We start from the raw sequence: 19,825 nt of genomic DNA, 5'->3' as shown, positions 1-19,825 counted from the left end.
GAGGTGGCTGCATCTCAGGGCCGCACAAAAGATCTTTTTACGAACAGCTGCCCCGCCCCAGAGGCGGCGGCCTCTGGCAGGCGCCCTATATATGCAGCTGTTGTGCCCCAGCCCAGAAGCAGCTGCATTTTAGCACAGGGGGAATTATTAAGATGATTTCGTCTTTACAATACCCGAGCGCCCTGCATTGTGCTGTGCAAACACATGCGAAGATACAGTCTGTCCCCGTGTCCCAAATGCTTAGTAATCTAAAACAAATGAAGAACAATGGGGGGGGGAGACAGGTATTGATACGGGGATCTATGGCCCAACGCTGAGATGCAGCCAGCTCTGGGGGGGAGACAGCGATTGATATGGGGATCTATGGCCCAACGCTGAGGGGCAGCCAGCTCTGGGGGGGAGACAGCGATTGATACGGGGATCTATGGCCCAACGCTGAGATGCAGCCAGCTCTGGGGGGGAGACAGCGATTGATACAGGGATCTATGGCCCAACGCTGAGATGCAGCCAGCTCTGGGGGGAGACAGCGATTGATACGGGGATCTATGGCCCAACGCTGAGATGCAGCCAGCTCTGGGGGGGAGACAGCGATTGATACGGGGATCTATGGCCCAACGCTGAGATGCAGCTAGCTCTGGGGGGGAGACAGCGATTGATACGGGGATCTATGACCCAACGCTGAGATGCAGCCAGCTCTGGGGGGAGACAGCGATTGATACGGGGATCTATGACCCAACGCTGAGATGCAGCCAGCTCTGGGGGGGAGACAGGTATTGATACGGGGATCTATGGCCCAACGTTGAGATGCAGCCAGCTCTGGGGGGAGACAGCGATTGATACGGGGATCTATGGCCCAACGCTGAGATGCAGCCAGCTCTGGGGCGGAGACAGCGATTGATACGGGGATCTATGGCCCAACGCTGAGATGCAGCCAGCTCTGGGGGGAGACAGCGATTGATACGGGGATCTATGGCCCAACGCTGAGATGCAGCCAGCTCTGGAGGGAGACAGCGATTGATACGGGGATCTATGGCCCAACACTGAGATGCAGCCAGCTCTGGGGGGAGACAGCGATTGATACGGGGATCTATGGCCCAACGCTGAGATGCAGCCAGCTCTGGGGGGGAGACAGCGATTGATACGGGGATCTATGGCCCAACGCTGAGATGCAGCTAGCTCTGGGGGGGAGACAGCGATTGATACGGGGATCTATGACCCAACGCTGAGATGCAGCCAGCTCTGGGGGGAGACAGCGATTGATACGGGGATCTATGACCCAACGCTGAGATGCAGCCAGCTCTGGGGGGGAGACAGGTATTGATACGGGGATCTATGGCCCAACGTTGAGATGCAGCCAGCTCTGGGGGGAGACAGCGATTGATACGGGGATCTATGGCCCAACGCTGAGATGCAGCCAGCTCTGGGGCGGAGACAGCGATTGATACGGGGATCTATGGCCCAACACTGAGATGCAGCCAGCTCTGGGGGGAGACAGCGATTGATACGGGGATCTATGGCCCAACGCTGAGATGCAGCCAGCTCTGGGGGGGAGACAGCGATTGATACGGGGATCTATGACCCAACGCTGAGATGCAGCCAGCTCTGGGGGAGACAGCGATTGATACGGGGATCTATGGCCCAACGCTGAGATGCAGCCAGCTCTGGGGGGAGACAGCGATTGATACGGGGATCTATGGCCCAACGCTGAGATGCAGCCAGCTCTGGGGGGGAGACAGCGATTGATACGGGGATCTATGGCCCAACGCTGAGATACAGCCAGCTCTGGGGCGGAGACAGCGATTGATACGGGGATCTATGGCCCAACGCTGAGATACAGCCAGCTCTGGGGGGAGACAGCGATTGATACGGGGATCTATGGCCCAACGCTGAGATGCAGCCAGCTCTGGGGGGAGACAGCGATTGATACGGGGATCTATGGCCCAACGCTGAGATGCAGCCAGCTCTGGGGGGGAGACAGCGATTGATACGGGGATCTATGGCCCAACGCTGAGATGCAGCCAGCTCTGGGGGGAGACAGATATTGATACGGGGATCTATGGCCCAACGCTGAGATGCAGCCAGCTCTGGGGGGGAGACAGCGATTGATACGGGGATCTATGGCCCAACGCTGAGATGCAGCCAGCTCTGGGGGGAGACAGCGATTGATACGGGGATCTATGGCCCAACGCTGAGATGCAGCCAGCTCTGGGGGGGACACAGCGATTGATACGGGGATCTATGGCCCAACGTTGAGATGCAGCCAGCTCTGGGGCGGAGACAGCGATTGATACGGGGATCTATGACCCAACGCTGAGATGCAGCCAGCTCTCGGGGGAGACAGCGATTGATACGGGGATCTATGGCCCAACGCTGAGATGCAGCCAGCTCTGGGGGGAGACAGCGATTGATACGGGGATCTATGGCCCAACGCTGAGATGCAGCCAGCTCTGGGGCGGAGACAGCGATTGATACGGGGATCTATGACCCAACGCTGAGATGCAGCCAGCTCTGGGGGGAGACAGATATTGATACGGGGATCTATGGCCCAACGCTGAGATGCAGCCAGCTCTGGGGGGGAGACAGCGATTGATACGGGGATCTATGGCCCAACGCTGAGATGCAGCCAGCTCTGGGGGGAGACAGCGATTGATACGGGGATCTATGGCCCAACGCTGAGATGCAGCCAGCTCTGGGGGGAGACAGCGATTGATACGGGGATCTATGGCCCAACGCTGAGATGCAGCCAGCTCTGGGGGGAGACAGCGATTGATACGGGGATCTATGGCCCAACGCTGAGATGCAGCCAGCTCTGGGGCGGAGACAGCGATTGATACGGGGATCTATGACCCAACGCTGAGATGCAGCCAGCTCTGGGGGGAGACAGATATTGATACGGGGATCTATGGCCCAACGCTGAGATGCAGCCAGCTCTGGGGGGGAGACAGCGATTGATACGGGGATCTATGGCCCAACGCTGAGATGCAGCCAGCTCTGGGGGGAGACAGCGATTGATACGGGGATCTGTGGCCCAACGCTGAGATGCAGCCAGCTCTGGGGGGAGACAGCGATTCATACGGGGATCTATGGCCCAACGCTGAGATGCAGCCAGCTCTGCGGGGGAGACAGCGATTGATATGGGGATCTATGGCCCAACGCTGAGATGCAGCCAGCTCTGGGGGGGACACAGCGATTGATACGGGGATCTGTGACCCAACGCTGAGATGCAGCCGGCTCTGGGGGGAGACAGCGATTGATACGGGGATCTATGGCCCAACGCTGAGATGCAGCCAGCTCTGGGGGGGAGACAGCGATTGATACGGGGATCTATGGCCCAACGCTGAGATTCAGCCAGCTCTGGGGGGACACAGCGATTGATACGGGGATCTATGGCCCAACGCTGAGATGCAGCCAGCTCTGGGGGGAGACAGCGATTGATACGGGGATCTATGGCCCAACGCTGAGGGGCAGCCAGCTCTGGGGGGACACAGCGATTGACACGGGGATCTATGGCCCAACGCTGAGATGCAGCCAGCTCTGGGGGGGAGACAGGTATTGATACGGGGATCTATGACCCAACACTGAGATGCAGCCAGCTCTGGGGGGACACAGCGATTGATACGGGGATCTATGACCCAACGCTGAGATGCAGCCAGCTCTGGGGGGAGACAGCGATTGATACGGGGATCTATGACCCAACGCTGAGATGCAGCCAGCTCTGGGGGGAGACAGCGATAGATACGGGGATCTATGGCCCAACGCTGAGATGCAGCCAGCTCTGGGGGGAGACAGCGATTGATACGGGGATCTATGGCCCAACGCTGAGATGCAGCCAGCTCTGGGGCGGAGACAGCGATTGATACGGGGATCTATGGCCCAACGCTGAGATGCAGCCAGCTCTGGGGGGGAGACACCGATTGATAGGGGGATCTATGGCCCAACGCTGAGATGCAGCCAGCTCTGGGGGGAGACAGCGATTGATACGGGGATCTATGGCCCAACGCTGAGATGCAGCCAGCTCTGGGGCGGAGACAGCGATTGATACGGGGATCTATGGCCCAACGCTGAGATGCAGCCAGCTCTGGGGGGGAGACAGCGATTGATACGGGGATCTATGGCCCAACGCTGAGATGCAGCCAGCTCTGGGGGGGAGACAGCGATTGATACGGGGATCTATGGCCCAACGCTGTGATGCAGCCAGCTCTGGGGGGAGACAGCGATTGACACGGGGATCTATGGCCCAACGCTGAGATGCAGCCAGCTCTGGGGGGGAGACAGCGATTGATACGGGGATCTATGACCCAACGCTGAGATGCAGCCAGCTGTGGGGGGAGACAGCGATTGATACGGGGATCTATGGCCCAACGCTGAGATGCAGCCAGCTCTGGGGGGAGACAGCGATTGATACGGGGATCTATGGCCCAACGCTGAGATGCAGCCAGCTCTGGGGGGGAGACAGCGATTGATACGGGGATCTGTGGCCCAACGCTGAGATGCAGCCAGCTCTGGGGGGGAGACAGCGATTGATACGGGGATCTGTGACCCAACGCTGAGATGCAGCCAGCTCTGGGGGGGAGACAGCGATTGATACGGGGATCTGTGACCCAACGCTGAGATGCAGCCAGCTCTGGGGGGAGACAGCGATTGATACGGGGATCTGTGGCCCAACGCTGAGATGCAGCCAGCTCTGGGGGGGAGACAGCGATTGATACGGGGATCTATGACCCAACGCTGAGATGCAGCCAGCTCTGGGGGGAGACAGCGATTGATACGGGGATCTATGGCCCAACGCTGAGATGCAGCCAGCTCTGGGGGGAGACAGCGATTGATACAGGGATCTATGGCCCAACGCTGAGGGGCAGCCAGCTCTGGGGTGGGCTGGCTGTTTATACAGGGATACCTTGCCCGGTGCTGAGATGCAGCCACCTCTGGAATGGCACCGCTGTTTATTCAGGCATCACTCACCCGCTGCTGAGATGTCCCCTCCTCTAGGGTGGCACAGATATTTATTCAGGGATCCCTCACCCCCTGCTGAGATGCAGCCACCTCTGGGGTGGGGAGCAGCCGCTGTTAACACCTGCCAACACATAAACACACACTTAATTTGAAGCACACAAATAATACCACTGACACAAGTGTCCAAAGCGAAGCTACGCCGAGCCTCGCATTTGCAAATATCGGCACACTGTGGCCAGCCTGGAGTATCGTTTCACGCCATTGCCACAGAAATGCTGACAACCAAACACAATTACAATGAATACTCGACTATGCACATCAGTGGCGCTGATTAAGGATCTACCGTGAGCCAGTGACTGGAAGTTGAAGCTAGACAAACTCAGCCTGGAAATGAGATGCAATTTTTTAATTAAAGCCTTTGCCAAGATCTGTGATGAATTTTCCGGCACGGGCAGTTTGCAAATCAGGACGGGCTGTTAAAAGCTCTTACGACGGCTTGTCGTCTTGAGAGGTCAAACCAGATGACCATCATTCATAGCAGAACAATACATAGGATAATACATGCAAATAAATGTATGCACTCACCGGGATAAAGCCGGCAATTACATTATATGCAAATGTAATGGACCATACACAAATAGATGCAAAGTCTGCAAATGTATGTTTGTGGAGGGATAACACCGCTGATGAAAATATATGCAAATATATGCTATCTATGCTAATATACGGATGGGGAAGGGCAAGGCAGAAATGGAACGGGTATGCAATGATTTGGAAACGGTTCCAGGAATATGCTAATACGTGCCCATGGAGGAATGTGACCCAACAATGAAACGATTTGCAAATAAACGCGCGCAGGGGATTAAGCCAATGGGGACTTCTATGCAAATAAATGCAAATACACGCACGTGGACCTAGAGCGAGCAGAAGCATGCGACTAGACGTGATAACGGAGTGGCACCAAACGTATGCAAATACATGCAAATTTATGCAAAACAGGCAACATTATGGAGCGAGCGGTGAATGGAGCCAGCCATGCAAATAGAGGAATAACGAATCAGGGCAAAAATATACAACTAGAGGCACAGAGCTCGCAATGCAAATATATGCAAATACAGGCACACAGAGGACCAGACCCCACAGCAAAACTATATGCAAATAATGACCACCCCCCAGGAGGAATGGTGTGCACCATGCAAATATATGCAAACATATGCAAATATATGTAAACTGCGCGCCTAGATTATGAAAATATATGTAAGATATGCAAATAGACTATGCAAACATATGTAAATATATGGGAGATATGCAGCTAGAATGTGCAAACACCTGTCAATATATGCAAATAGACTATGCAAAATAGGTGTAAAATATGTAAATATACGCACCTGTAGGAACAGGACCTCCACGCAACCAGATGCAAAACACCCAACCAGAGGGCTCGCGACCCGATTATATGCAAATAGCCTCATCAGTATGCAAATATATGCACGCCCCGCGCTCGGGCCAGCGTCGCACCTCCTGGCCCCACGTGGGCCGGCAGGCGGCGTGCGCGGCCCGCCGCACAACGGCCGGGGGACGAACCCCGCGGGCCAATGGGAGCGCGGGGGTGGGCGAGGCCCAATCGGGGCCGGGCGCGAGGGCGCGGCGGGCGGGCGGGCATAAAAGCCGGGCCGCCGATTGGGCGGCGCGCGCGCGCGGGGCGGTTGCCGATTGGGCGGCGCGAGGCAGGCGGCAGGGCGGGGCCGGCGGCGCGAGGCGGCGGCGGCGGCTGAGGAGCGGCGGCGGCGGGGATGCTGAGCGAGGCGGAGAGCGGGGCCGGCGCCGGGGAGAGCCCCGCGGGGGAGCCGGCCAAGCCCGGCCCGGGCGGGGCCGCCCCGGGCCCCGCGCCCGCCCCGGCCCGCGGCCAGGCGGCCAAGCGCGTCCTGGGTGAGACGGAGGGGCGGGGCCTCGAGGGCGGGGCGGCTGTTGAGGGGGGCGGGGCCTCGAGGCGGGGGCGGGGCCGGGCGCCTTGCGGGAGGTGAGGAGAAGGGGCGGGGCCTTGGGCCGGGCGCGTGCTGGGCCAGGGGCGGGGCCAAGCGTGCCCTGAGGGGCGGGGCCAAGCGTGTCCTCGGGGAGAGGAGGGGGCTGGGGTAGTGGGTGGGGCCAAGAGTGCCTAGGGGTGGGGCTTGGGGAGGGGCGGGGCCAAGCACACCCTGAGGCAGAGGAGGGGGCTGGGATAGTGGGCGGGGCCAAGCGTGTCCTGGGGGTGGGGCTTGCCGAGGGGCGGGGCCAAGTGTCTCCTTAGGGGAGCTGGGATAGTGGGCAGGGCCAAGTGTGTCCTGGGGCAGGCTTGGGGTGGGGCCAAGTGTGTACTCAGGGAGAGGAGGGGGCTGGGATAGTGGGCGGGGCCAAGTGTGTTCTGGGGTGGGGTTGGGGGCCAAGTGCTGTCCAGGGGTGGGGTATTGGGTGGTGTCCTTTGGGTGGGGCCAATTGCTGCCCAAAGGAGGGGAAAGGATGAGGGGGTGTAATGGGGAGGTCAAGTGTGTCCTGGGGGAGGTGGAGCCAAGTGCATCTAAGGGGAGGGTGGGGCCCAGTGGGTGGGGCCAAGCATGTCCTAGGGGGAGTAGGTGGTGTGCATCATTGGCTCTTAAGGGAGGGGTTAAACCAAGCTGGAGCAGCAGGGGGTGGTGTGGAGCCCACTACATTGGGGGCGGGGTTAAACGGATTCCAAATCAGGTGAGGTGGGGCTAAGCAGCTCTTCAGGTGAGTAGAGAGGGTGTGGGTTGTGACGAAATCCATCCTGGGCATGAGGTGGAGGTGGCCTAGCTGAGAGCTGAGGGGAATCTGAAGAGTGGGTTGGAACCCGTGTAGTGGGTGGAACCAAGTGGTGGGGGGGCAGGGGGGAGAGGCCAAAGTTGAGAAAAGGGGCACCTGGGGGTCATGTAAAGGCAAGCTGGGACCTGAAGGTGTTGGAGACAGGTGTCTGAGGAGGGAGGGAGGGAATTCTAGGGGACTAGGTGAAAATTGAGGGAGCCTGCAGGGCGGGATGGTTGTGTGTGTGTGTGAGGGTGTGGCTGCGAGAGGGATGGGGGGGGGCACATTGTTTCCTCTCCATACAGATTATCTTTGAGGGGAGCTGGAAGGGGAATAGTTTGTGGGAGGAAGCTTCTAGCATTAGGGAAGGGGTGGTGGGATCAGGGGGGATGGGTTGTGTGAATGAAGAGGGGAAAGATCGTGGGCTGATCAGTGGTCTTGCCTGGCCTCGTAATCGGAGCCTATGAACTTGGCGGGCCATGGGGCAGGAAGAGATGTGAAGGGGAGGAGGGCGTGGGGTGTGTATTGGGAAGGCTGGCCCTGTTCCGGGGGGAGTAGTGTGGGGCCTCTGCCTTGGGGCTGGAGTGCCCCAGATTTTTAGAGCTTATACAGAGGTGCTTCCCTGCCTGCTCAGTCGGAAGGGCTGCCTGCTGGTGACTGACCTGTAACCTCTCAACTTTCTTCCCTGGGAAACCACCTGCAGCAACCCAGGTGCTGGGCACAGTTAAGTGGTTCAATGTTCGCAACGGCTATGGATTTATTAACAGGTGAGCTCTCCACCCCCTGCTTAGACTGTTGGGACTCGTCAGGGCTGAGGCTGGGGTCCTCACACTCTGGAAGCTGGCAGGGAGAAGACTCTGTGGGTTGGGGATCAGACTTTCTCAAGCAGAGCTGAACTGTGAGAAGTCTCTTTGAATGAGCAACTCACAGAGCTTAGGAGACACCTCGGGAGGTGCTTAGAGGTAAAAACCTCTCACTGTAAGTCCTACTTTAGTGGTCGTCTGACATGCTCCAGAGACACATCCCTCTGCCCTGCCCTGCAAGTTGTGCCTGGAAGCTGGGCAGAAGCGGTGCCCAGTAAGAATTGCTTCCCACTACAGTAAATACCACCTGTCCCCTCTGATGTGTGAACCAATCTTCTGAGGAACAATACTTAATTGGAACTGGGGGTCAGCTGTTTTAAATTAACCTGTGTGTACTGAATAATTAAACTAAAACTGAAATAGACCCAGTTTCAACCAACCAGTGGCCAGACAGCCTCTTGTGGGGAAAAACTAGCCCCTTACATTAACCAGGTGAGTCCCATAGTCTGGACCTTAGAGGCAGGCTAGAGAGTGATTAACTCACTATGCTTTGATTGGTTTCAGAGTAGCAGCTGTGTTAGTCTGTATCTGCAAAAAGAAAAGGAGGACTAGTGGCACCTTAGACTAACCAATTTATTTGAGCATAAGCTTTTGTGAGCTACAGCTCACTTTCACCCCTTTGAAAATCCTCTTTGACCAGGGGGAGTTCTTTTCACAGGCAAGTAAAATGCAGTTATCCTAGAGGGTGGATAAGACATAACTGCTGGGTTAATACATTTTAATGTCTAGCGCTGCCTTTTACAATGGTCAGCGCTTTGACTTGATTTGAACAGAATTTGTGTTAAGACCCAAAAGGCTTTTAAAAGCATCTTCCACTAGGAATCCAGGTTTTTCATTGTGTTTTTTTCCTAAGTGACTAAAGAATTAATCAAACTGAAGTCACTTCCTTGGTGTCGATGAAAATTTAAGCAATAGGATTAGCACTCAATGCTTAAACAAGTTATCTTGGGAGGGGAAACTCCATGGCTAAAGGCGATAGGCTCTCTGACAGCGCTGAGAACCTAATGCGGTCCTCCACAGAGGTATCCGGCGAAGATGAGCCTTGGTAGCAGCAATGCTATTTCTTCCTTTGCTGGCTGTCAGAGGTTCCAAAAGGATGCTGGCAGATAACTTGGGAGCTGTGTGTCTTGCACCAAACAGGGCTGTGGAGCCAGAATGGGGTGCAGGGCACAGTTCTTTAACAAAAAATCCCAAGTAGCAAGTTTGTTTAAAAATCAGCAGTGCAATACTTCTCTCTGAAGCTGAATGACAACCAGTGTTAGCACCTCATGGAAATACTGGGGGCGGGGCAGTTTCACCTCGTGGCTAATATTCTGCTGCTTGAAGAATGGGTTTTCTTCAGTTGCTTAAAAGGTCTTGATTTGATCCCTGACCTAAAAAGATTCTGTGTTAACATGCCACAAGTTGCAGTATCACAACTGGGCTAGACCCCTCTCTGACCGTGGCAAATTGCCTTTGTAGACAGATCCTGACGGGCATCAGTATGACCACCCACCCCCCGAGCTGAGGATTTTGGCCTCAGTTTCTGCTGGGGTGTATAATAAGTGGGGTGCGAGGTTTAAGCACTCGGCCAAGTTGTAATTGAGTATTTCTGTCTCTCGTTGCCTGAGACGCAATGCCCTCTGCTGGAGGTCTGGGCTCTCTGAACTCCTGCTGCTGCCAGGATCTGCCGCCCTCAGCCTGGGCAGTTGCCTCAAACTTGCAAGAGCTGTGCCACCCCATGGCATGACATTTTTCGCAGCCCTGAGCTGGATTGACCTACGTTTTAGGGGTAAACCAGACCTAACAGAGGGACCTAGACAAATTGGAGGATTGGGCCAAAAGAAATCTGATGGGGTTCAATAAGGATAAGTGCAGAGTCCTGCACTTAGGACGGAAGAACCCAATGCACCGCTACAGACTAGGGACCGAATGGCTCGGCAGCAGTTCTGCAGAAAAGGACCTAGGGGTGACAGTGGATGAGAAGCTGGATATGAGTCAGCAGTGTGCCCTTGTTGCCAAGAAGGCCAATGGCATTTTGGGATGTATAAGTAGGGGCATAGCGAGCAGATCGAGGGATGTGATCATCCCCCTCTATTTGACACTGGTGAGGCCTCATCTGGAGTACTGTGTCCAGTTTTGGGCCCCACACTACAGGCAGGATGTGGATAAATTGGAGAGAGTCCAGCGAAGGGCAACAAAAATGATTAGGAGTCTGGAACACATGACTTATGAGGACAGGCTGAGGGAACTGGGATTGTTTAGTCTGCAGAAGAGAAGAATGAGGGGGGATTTGATAGCTGCTTTCAACTGCCTGAGAGGTGGTTCCAGAGAGGATGGTTCTAGACTATTCTCAGTGGTAGAAGAGGACAAGACAAGGAGTAATGGTCTCAAGTTGCAGTGGGGGAGGTTTAGGTTGGATATTAGGAAAAACTTTTTTACTAGGAGGGTGGTGAAACACTGGAATGCGTTACCTAGGGAGGTGGTAGAATCTCCTTCCTTAGAAGTTTTTAAGGTCAGGCTTGACAAAGCCCTGGCTGGGATGATTTAGTTGGGGATTGGTCCTGCTTTGAGCAGGGGGTTGGACTAGATGACCTCCTGAGGTCCCTTCCAACCCTGATATTCTATGATTCTAAGAGATTGAGACCTTTTAAGGATCCATCGTGGTGCTGTCTCGGCCTTACTGCTAAAGACCCAAGGCTGCACCTGGGAACACTGGAGGCTTTGACAGATGCTGTCTAATACTGTAAATTCACACCCAATCTGTTCCCTGCTCTAAAGTGCTGAAGCAAGGCACTAGGAGAGTATGGGGATAGGAAGAGGAGGGCGGAGCAGGGGAAGCCTGGCAGCTGAAATCTTAAAGCACAGGGATGGTGGGCATTAAACAAGGGAGAGGCAGGATTATGCAGGGCCTTGTCTGGTGATTTGTGTATGGGCCACGTCGCCGTGCCAGGCATGGAGCCGTGATCCCTCAGAACTCTCTCCATCCCTGCAGGAATGACACCAAGGAGGATGTGTTTGTGCACCAGGTAAGACCTTGGTCAGTTTCAGTAAGTGGTTCTCATAAGTTTCAGGAATTGTTTGGCATCTGGCATGCCAGACATCTACCAGGCCTTCCCCATGCCCTCCGCTGAGCACAGCTGTCTCCCAGGCTCTCATTCTGTTCCTGGGCATGCTCTTTGAGAAGCAGCATTTGCCGGTAGCACATGGGGATAATGGGGCTCCACCTTTCCAATCAGAGGTGAGGAGTAAATAATAACCCCTGAGCGGCTTGTGAGCCTGTGGATCTCTGAGGTAGCTGGTGCCCAGCAGCTGCAATTCTGCCCTGCCAGGGTTGAGGGAGTTCGGGGCGAGGGGGCGGAACTGGGGTAGTGCCCTTGGTTTCCAGGTGGGCAATGACCCTTTTGGCCACTCAGTTTTGGCGGGACTTGATCCAGTTTCTAGCACCATGGGGCAAGCAACAGCTTGGCCCTGACTCTGAGCGTGGAGAGGCCCAGCACGCAGGTGGCCCCCTTGTTCCTGGATTGGGTTGCTCTCCACTTGAAGAGCTGAGGTGGGAGGAGCAGTTGCTTCTCATCTGCCTCAGGGACTATGGGATGTAGCTTCAAATTCAAAATCTCCTGGGGCAAGCTGACACCTCATCTCCCCCCCCCCCCACACACACACACCCACCTAGCCCCATCTCGTCTCTCCTGCTGCTCCCAGACAGCCATCAAGAGGAACAACCCTCGGAAGTTCCTGCGCAGCGTCGGCGACGGGGAGACAGTGGAGTTCGATGTTGTGGAAGGAGAGAAGGTGAGGCGGAGCACAGGGAGGCCAGGCCGATGCCAGCTCCCCTGCATGCAAGGATTGGGGCAGGGGTCTGTTTCCCCTTCTCAGGGCTTGTCTCCTCACATCTGCTGCAGGGCGCTGAGGCGGCCAACGTCACCGGCCCGGGTGGCGTGCCGGTGAAAGGCAGCCGCTACGCCCCCAACCGCCGGCGCTTCCGCAGATTCATCCCCAGGCCCCGGCAGGCCCAGCTGCCACCGCAGGATGCCACCAGAGTGGAAGGGGCTGCTGAGCCGGTCAGCGAGGGGGAGAGAGCTGATGATACCATGCAGCAGCAGCCCCGCAGGAGGCGTCCTCCGCCGTTCTTCTTCCGCCGGAGATTCGTGCGTGGGCCCCGGCCTCCGATCCAGCAGCAAGCCCAGCTGGCCCAGGTGAGGCCTGGGCATGGTAAGGGGGAAGTGGCCTGGTCTCTGCTAGCTGATCCCAGGCCCTGTGGGATAGTATTTGGGCCTGTAAGACAGCAGAGTTCATGTTGGGGTTCCTGGACACCAGCACAGTTCATCTACCTTCTTAGAGGCTGGTCTAGTGTAGAGGAGAGCTAGTGTCACAAGATCATGTGATCAGAGTTGTGTTTGCCATAGGGCACGGAAGGCGCAGAACCTAAAGATGCCACCCAGCCAGAGGGAGACCAGCAACCGCCAGTCCAGGCTGGGGAGAGAGCACCAGCCCCTCGCTTCCGGCCCAGATACCGCAGGTAAGTGTGCAGACGTCAGCTTCTTCTGGCTAGTGGGATGTCCCCCACAGGGCAGGAGTGTGGATGGGACAGATTGCCTTGGTGCTGAATGCATGGAGGGCTCCCTCACTGGCTTGCTGTGCAGTTGGTCCCTTCCCTACTGTGGTGGCACTGGAAGCTGCCTGTGACCTGATTTTGTTCTGAGGTCTCAACTGGGCCAGTCTCCCATCCGGCTCTAAAACAGGCCTGTGCAATCCGTCTGCCTCCTAAATTAAGGGTGGGGGTTGTCAAAGGTGGGACTTGAACACCCTGTTTCCGCTGGGGGTTAAGGATCAAAGTCTCACCCTGAATCTCTGCCCCAGTTCGGACACTGAAGCCTTTCTTTGTGGGGCCACCGTAAACACAGGAGTAGCATTATTGCTGGCCTGAGGTACGGGAGCGGAAAAGCCCAGCTTAAGTAAGTGTGTGTGTTCGGGTCAGAAACTGTGTATACCTCGAAGGGAGCCATTCTATGCTGCCTCCCAGTGTTCCCGTCAAACGCCGGCAAACAGCGCTTCCACCCAGTTACTGTCCACTTCCACGCTCTCCTAGCAGGAGATCCTCCTAGAAGAGTTCATCAAAGCTTGATTCCTGCCTTCGTGCAGCTGAAAGCAGCAAGGCCTGCCCTGAGGCTGGCTCAGGAGAAAAGCAGCTTAGAATATCAATGGATGGGATGGAAAATGGTAACAGGAAATTGTCCAGCCTGCCAGGGCTAGAGTGGGATTAGCAGATGAGTATCCGCAAGCTTTCCAAGCGGTGATCTGGGACCAGCTATCTGAAAGCTGGATCTCCCATCGTGCGTGTAGCTGCTGTTTGAACACTGGGAACTGAGGTTTGCCCTGATGCACCAAAACAACTGTCTCTTGGAAGCTGTGGGTTAAATTTGGCTCTTCATAATGGAAGGTGGGCCAGATATCTCCCCCTTTTTCAGGGAGTAATAGCCAAAGCTGCACTGGAAAAGAAAGAGACCTCTAATCTGTTGGAAGTAATTCCCGTGAGTGCCCTCCCCCACTAATCGCAAGACCAGTCATTGGCCTAGCCATGGAGGCATCAATACCAGTGTAACTGGTGTGGGATCTTAATGCCAGAGCAGAACGTACCCTACTGGTTGTATCTGGGTGCCTTCTAGGGAATAGGGGTTTCCCAACAGCACTAGGCCTTTGTCTTCACTGCAGATAAGATCCTAGCACTGGCAGTCTTCACATTGATGTAGCTTTTGGGGAGTTGCCTTGTTTAGCACCACACCCTACCTGTGTAGGGCTTCTACTAGGATATAAGTTTTGATTGGGGTGTGACTTTGCTCTAAAGGTGCCTAGACTTGCCTAGCTTACTCCCCTATACACTGGTATAGCTATTATAACTGCATCCAGACTAGGAGGGTTGTACTACTTTGTTATAGTTAGTGGCACAACTTGTGTCAACAAGGCCTGAGACTAGGCACCCTGCCAGTTAACCCCCCTAGATTGTGTGGGTGGCTGAAACCTTAGGTCTAGATGAGCAGTATGTGAACTGAATGAATTCCAGGTGGCTGAGACTTGCTCGAATCAGGATAAGAACTGGTCAGAAAATGACTCCACTGAACATTTGGTATCTTCAGTGAGGGGAAAACCAAAATGTTTCAATTCTGAAATGCTGCCACGGTGCATCATGAGAACTGTAGCTTTGGTGCCTCACACACCTTTTCTGGTCAGACTACAACTCCCATGATGCACCCTGGTCATGTCTGTGAGGCAAGGCAATGCATCATGGGAGATGGACTTCAGCCAGGGGGCCCAGACCATAGGGAATTGGGAGCGTGAGGCACCCAAACTCCTCCCATGATGCAACATGGTCTTGCTTCTTGCTGAGGCAAGACAATGCAGCATGGAAGATGGAGTTCAATCAAGAGGCCTGGACCATCTCTTCTCCCATGATGCATTGCCTCACCAAGAAGCGAGACCATGGCACATCATGGGAGTTGTAGTTTGGGAGCCTCATGCTCCTGTTCAGATTACAATACCCGTGACGCACCATGGTCTTGCTTTTTGAAAAGGCAGCGCATTATGGGAGATGCAGTTCAGCCAAGGAGTCAGACCATAGAGGGGAATGGACACATGAGGCAGCCAAACTACAATTCCCACGAGGCACAGCAGTGACATTTCAGAATTGAAATATTATGGAACTGGAAACTCTTTGGCTTCTGAGAGTCATTTTCCATACCTTCGTTTAATCAAAACCACATTTTCCATCAGCAGTTTCAATGAGAAATTTTCAGCCAGGACACCTGGGTTCTGTTCCCAGCTCTGGGCAAGCTGCTGCTCCACGGAGACAATGGAAGTCTGGCTAATTCAGAAGGTTTAGGCTGCCCATCACACTTTCACATTCCCGGCATGGAGTAGTGGTGTTAGTAAAAGGTTCTCTGGGAGCCTGATCAAACCAGGTTAGACTTCCTGGCCCTACAGAGGCCTGCTTGTAACCTTCTTCCGTCCCCCATCTCCCCCACACCCGATCCAGACCCTTCCGCCCCCGCCCACCACAACAACCCACCACTGAAGGAGGCGACGGTGAGACCAAAGTGGTGCCAGCCCCAGCAGATGGCATCCGTCCCGAACCCCAGCGCCAGCGTAACCGGCCCTTCTTCCAGCGCAGACGGCAGCAAACTGCTGGCACCCGGCCGGCAGCGGCAGAGGTGAGAGCTGGGGTGGGCAATTCCCTGGTGGCTGGCGCTCTGTTCCTAAAGCTGTGGCCACTCGACTCCTTTCTCAGACAGGCTCACGGCAACTGATGGGTGGGGGGTGTGCCATGTGGGGGAGTAGTGGGTTGAGTGGCCCTGCAGTGCATTTTGGGATAGCCATTAGAGGAGGCAGTAAACCAGGGGGGCCCAGAACTTATCCCACAGATTTTAGTTGCTCAGCGGTTCTCTCTCAACTGCTGTAAGCTGTAATGGAAGTTCTCCATGTATCTGGGGTAGGGGGCCTATAACCCTAAGCTTAATGGGAATGAGCTGTTTGGGAGTTTTTCTGAGAGGGATGATTTCCCAATGGTTAGGACACCATCCTGAGACTTGGAAGACCTAAGTCCTACTGTGCTCAACTTTGTGTGACCTTGAGCATGTCGCTTAGCTTCTCTGTGTCAGTTTCCCTAATGGAGATTGTAGCGCTGGCCTGACCTCATGGGGTGGCGTTTCCTCTCACACCTTTAAAATAGTGAAGCACTTAAATGCCCCCCATATCCGTAAGCCAGAGAAGTATATGAGATAGATGAAGGACCTAGTGACGTTTGAACCCCCAGTGTTAAAATGCAAAGGCTTAGATCCCGGCTCTTTGCGCTAACGGCAGTCTTAAACGTGGGTATTTTAGTGTAGCCAATAAGACTGGCACTAAACCGGCCCCTCCCACAGAGTCAGACGTGGCTCAGGGTTTCTGGCGGTCCAGGGCACTCGGGACTCTGGTTTGGGGAAGGATGGGGGGTGGAAAGGGGAAAATTCTGACCTCCCTGCAGCCGCAGAATGCTGCCCAGCAACTTCTGCGTCAAGCCCAATAACTTCCGCTTGAGCTAGAGCAGATCTGAGGTCCGTGATTGAAAGACTCCAGTGATGGAGAATCGTCCACGCCCTTCTCGTGCACTAAGCCGCAATGGCTTTACAGCCCTGGCAGGACAATGCTGCAATGCAAATGAAGGGAACAGGCTGCCAGAGACTTTCCAGTAGTCTGCAGCCCCCACCCGTTGGGCTGTGACCTTATCAGATCAAGGAAGTGAACACAAGGTTGGGCCTGTGCTCCTGCGTTGGCCCTGTGTTTCAGGGCGCAGCATGGGTGACTCGGTAGGTGGGGCTCTCCCCTGAGTCAGCGCTGACAACGCCCTAGCTCAGGGCGCTCTGAAGCACCTGCTTTCACCTGACTTAGATTTCTAAGGCCGGAAGGGATCATCTTTCTGACTTGGTATATTGATCACAAGTCATTAAACTTCAACCTGTACCGAGCCTAGTAACTTGGGCTGGACTACAGCGTCTCCCAGAAAGGCCAGCGCGTCAGAATCTGAAGCCGCTGAGAGACAGAGAATGCTGCATTTCCCTTTGGGAGTTGGATTCAGTAGCTACTTCCCCACACTGGATGCTTTATTTTCCATAGCAATTTTGTCTGGCTTTAATGTCCAGCCCCTTAGTACCTGGCACTTTCTCCCCAAGCAAGTAGCACGTCCCTAATCAAGTCATCTCTTGATAGCACTGTGACAAAATTAAAGTCGACCTAACTTACATCCTCATAAAGCCTCTGCAGTAATTACGTTGCTCGTGCGGGTCTAAGCTTTGCCCCTCATGTTGGGGCATGTCCTCCGCAGGGGAGCTTGTATCAATTTCTCCTGGCAATGTGTTCCGCATCGACTTAACTACGTCGGCCTTAACTAGACACCGCTCGGGGAGGTGGAGTTATGTTGGCTGGAGAAATATTAGAGGTTTCAGAGTAGCAGCCGTGTTGGTCTGTATTCGCAAAATGAAAAGGAGGACTTGTGGCACCTTTGAGACTAACAAATTTGTTTGAGCGTCAGCTTTCGTGACGTGAGCTGCCTTGTGTTGACCTAACTCTGTAGCTGACGATTACACCCCACCGAACAGCAGGGGGCGCTAGCCCCATGTTCCAACCAGAGCAGTTACATTCTGCCTCCCTGAACTCCCAGGTCAGTTTCACATGGCACAGCAGCAGCTGGTCTTGGCTGGCTCAGGGAGGCCTACTGGCAGCAAGGTGCTGTCCAGACGAGAAGCACTCGTGAATGAAATGCCGTATGATCTCTCCACCCTAGCCCACGGTTACCGCCTCCAAAGACCAGCCTGCTCTGAGCTCCCCCGCTGGTGGGGACACCCCTGCTGCCAGCACCCCAGCCACCACTCAGGAACCAGCAGTGGAAGCCAGCAAACCTGCTGCCCCTGCTCCGGAGGGTCCCTCCCAGCCACTGCCTGAGATCCAGCGGCAGCTTGTGGATGTAAGCGCCCGGGACTGGGGAGTATAACCTGGTGCCACAGTGTGGCAAAATCTAGTGGTGCCATGCAGCAGCTCTACAGAAACAGCTCTACATTCTTGTGGGGCATTCTGATGGCTCCCCTCTCTCTCTCTGGGAGCAGCTCCTGGCAGTTGGCACTTCCTGGATCCACCTGACGTGTGTGTACAGCGGGCGTGGTGCCCCCTGGCTGTAGGGTGTGGTTGGAGGTAGAAGAATGAGAGGAGAGCGCTAGTCAGGACTTGCAAATCAGGTTTCACCTAGTGCCAACCATCCTGGCACAGTGCCCCTAGGGAATGGCAAGCCCCATGAGTAATTAGCCAGAGTCTGCACTGTTAAGACAGGAGATCATGGCTGGGTGGTGGCACCCCTCCTGCTGGCCCACAGCCCCTCTAAAGTACCCTAGGCAACCACCAGCAGATGGCAGCTTATCCTTGAGCCTCCTGCAGTAGGCTCACATTGCCATGGGGTGGGCTCTGGACCATCAAACGTGGCACCATAGTGGGCAATCTGGCCTCCTGTGTGCCCTGAAATCAGCCCCTTGCCTGCGATGCTGGAGCTTTTTCTCCCTGTCCCCACCCCAATGCCAGCGGCAGCTCATTGGCCACCCCCCCGGAAGCAGGAAGGCCTGGCGGGGTAGTCACTAACCTGGGGTCTCTCTCTCCAGACTTCGACGCCCGAGCCCAGGGGGGACCCCGCTCCAGCCCTGCTGGTATAATGACCCTGCACACAGTGAGGGGATGCAGAGATCTGCCAGCTGGTAAGGACTTGGCAAGGTAGGGGACGGTGTTGTGTGCCAATGGCTTGATCCAGAAAGACTGGCATGACAGGGTGAGCAGATCTCTTCTGTTAGCTAATGATCCAGCCCTTGTCACTTGGTGGCCAGCTGGTAGCTCAGCCAACCTGTAGATCTGATCAGGTACAGATTTGGGTTGACCACTAGTGTATCTGATCTGGCCTCACCCCATCACAGAGTGAAACATACCTTAAGTTTGGCTCATTCTTCAACTGAGTGTTGGGGTCTTTTCCCCCATAGGGGCTTCGGTTTCAGAGTCTGACCACCTTTCCTCTCTCCTGTAGGTGTCCATCTTGCCCGTATCCCCAAGTTACCTCATACTGCACAGAGACCCCAAACTCCACCCGGTCCCCCCTCTCTTCGCTGCTGATCGAAGCCAAGAATGTGAACCCCGAGGGGGGACAGAACACACAATCTTTAAGTTTAAAAAAAAAAAAGACTTTTTGAGGGGCTAGTCTCCCCCCTCCCACAGCTTCCTCAGTTCAAAGGGAAACTGGCTGTTGAAACTTGAGTTAATTCCCTCCCTTCCCCCCTGATTTTTTTGAAGAGCACTTTTTGCGAACGTTGTGTGCAGTTTGGGTGTCAGTAAAGGAATTTGCACAGACTCCTGATGTTGCCGGGTCTTTCCTGCCCTGCTAAGGGGGCAAATGAGCTGCGTTTGTCACAGCCACGGGTCCACCTCTTGCTTTCCTGGTCTGTGGATTGAGGTGGGACTCCTGGGTTCATCCCTGGCTCTGGGAGGAGTCTCTCTAGGCTGAAGATTGGGGCCTAGGGGCTTAGAGCAGGTGGCCTGGCTGTCTTACTAGCTGATCTTTTGCAAGTTCCAGGTGGCCATAACATTCCTCTGCAACTGGAAGTGCTGTGAGCCTTACACACACATTCACACCCAAGTGCTGAGCACCCAGAATGTCTGTTGACCAGTTGCGG

The 19,825-nt window shown here is 55.1% G+C and overlaps 1 protein-coding gene and 1 long non-coding RNA gene across 2 annotated transcripts; both read left to right on the top strand.

Annotated features, from left to right (window-relative positions):
* Positions 1 to 6,746: 6,746 nt before the first annotated feature.
* YBX2 (Y-box binding protein 2) lies at positions 6,747 to 15,895 on the top strand. The gene is made up of 7 exons (XM_073326448.1): positions 6,747 to 6,882; positions 8,453 to 8,516; positions 11,587 to 11,620; positions 12,297 to 12,386; positions 12,497 to 12,790; positions 13,001 to 13,113; positions 15,625 to 15,895. Exons 1-7 carry the CDS (start codon positions 6,747 to 6,749, stop codon positions 15,893 to 15,895), a joined length of 1,002 nt encoding a protein of 333 aa, XP_073182549.1.
* A 2,106-nt stretch (positions 15,896 to 18,001) lies between these two features.
* Positions 18,002 to 19,440, top strand: LOC140904164 (uncharacterized). The gene is made up of 3 exons (XR_012156443.1): positions 18,002 to 18,087; positions 18,770 to 18,862; positions 19,183 to 19,440. It is a non-coding gene; the product is annotated as an uncharacterized lncRNA (long non-coding RNA).
* The last annotated feature ends 385 nt before the right edge of the window (positions 19,441 to 19,825 follow it).

This window comes from Lepidochelys kempii, chromosome 28 (assembly GCF_965140265.1).
Source record: "Lepidochelys kempii isolate rLepKem1 chromosome 28, rLepKem1.hap2, whole genome shotgun sequence".
Classification (NCBI taxonomy): domain Eukaryota; kingdom Metazoa; phylum Chordata; order Testudines; family Cheloniidae; genus Lepidochelys; species Lepidochelys kempii.
Note: the sequence above shows the minus strand (reverse complement) of the source record. Positions and strands in the feature narration are given on the sequence as shown.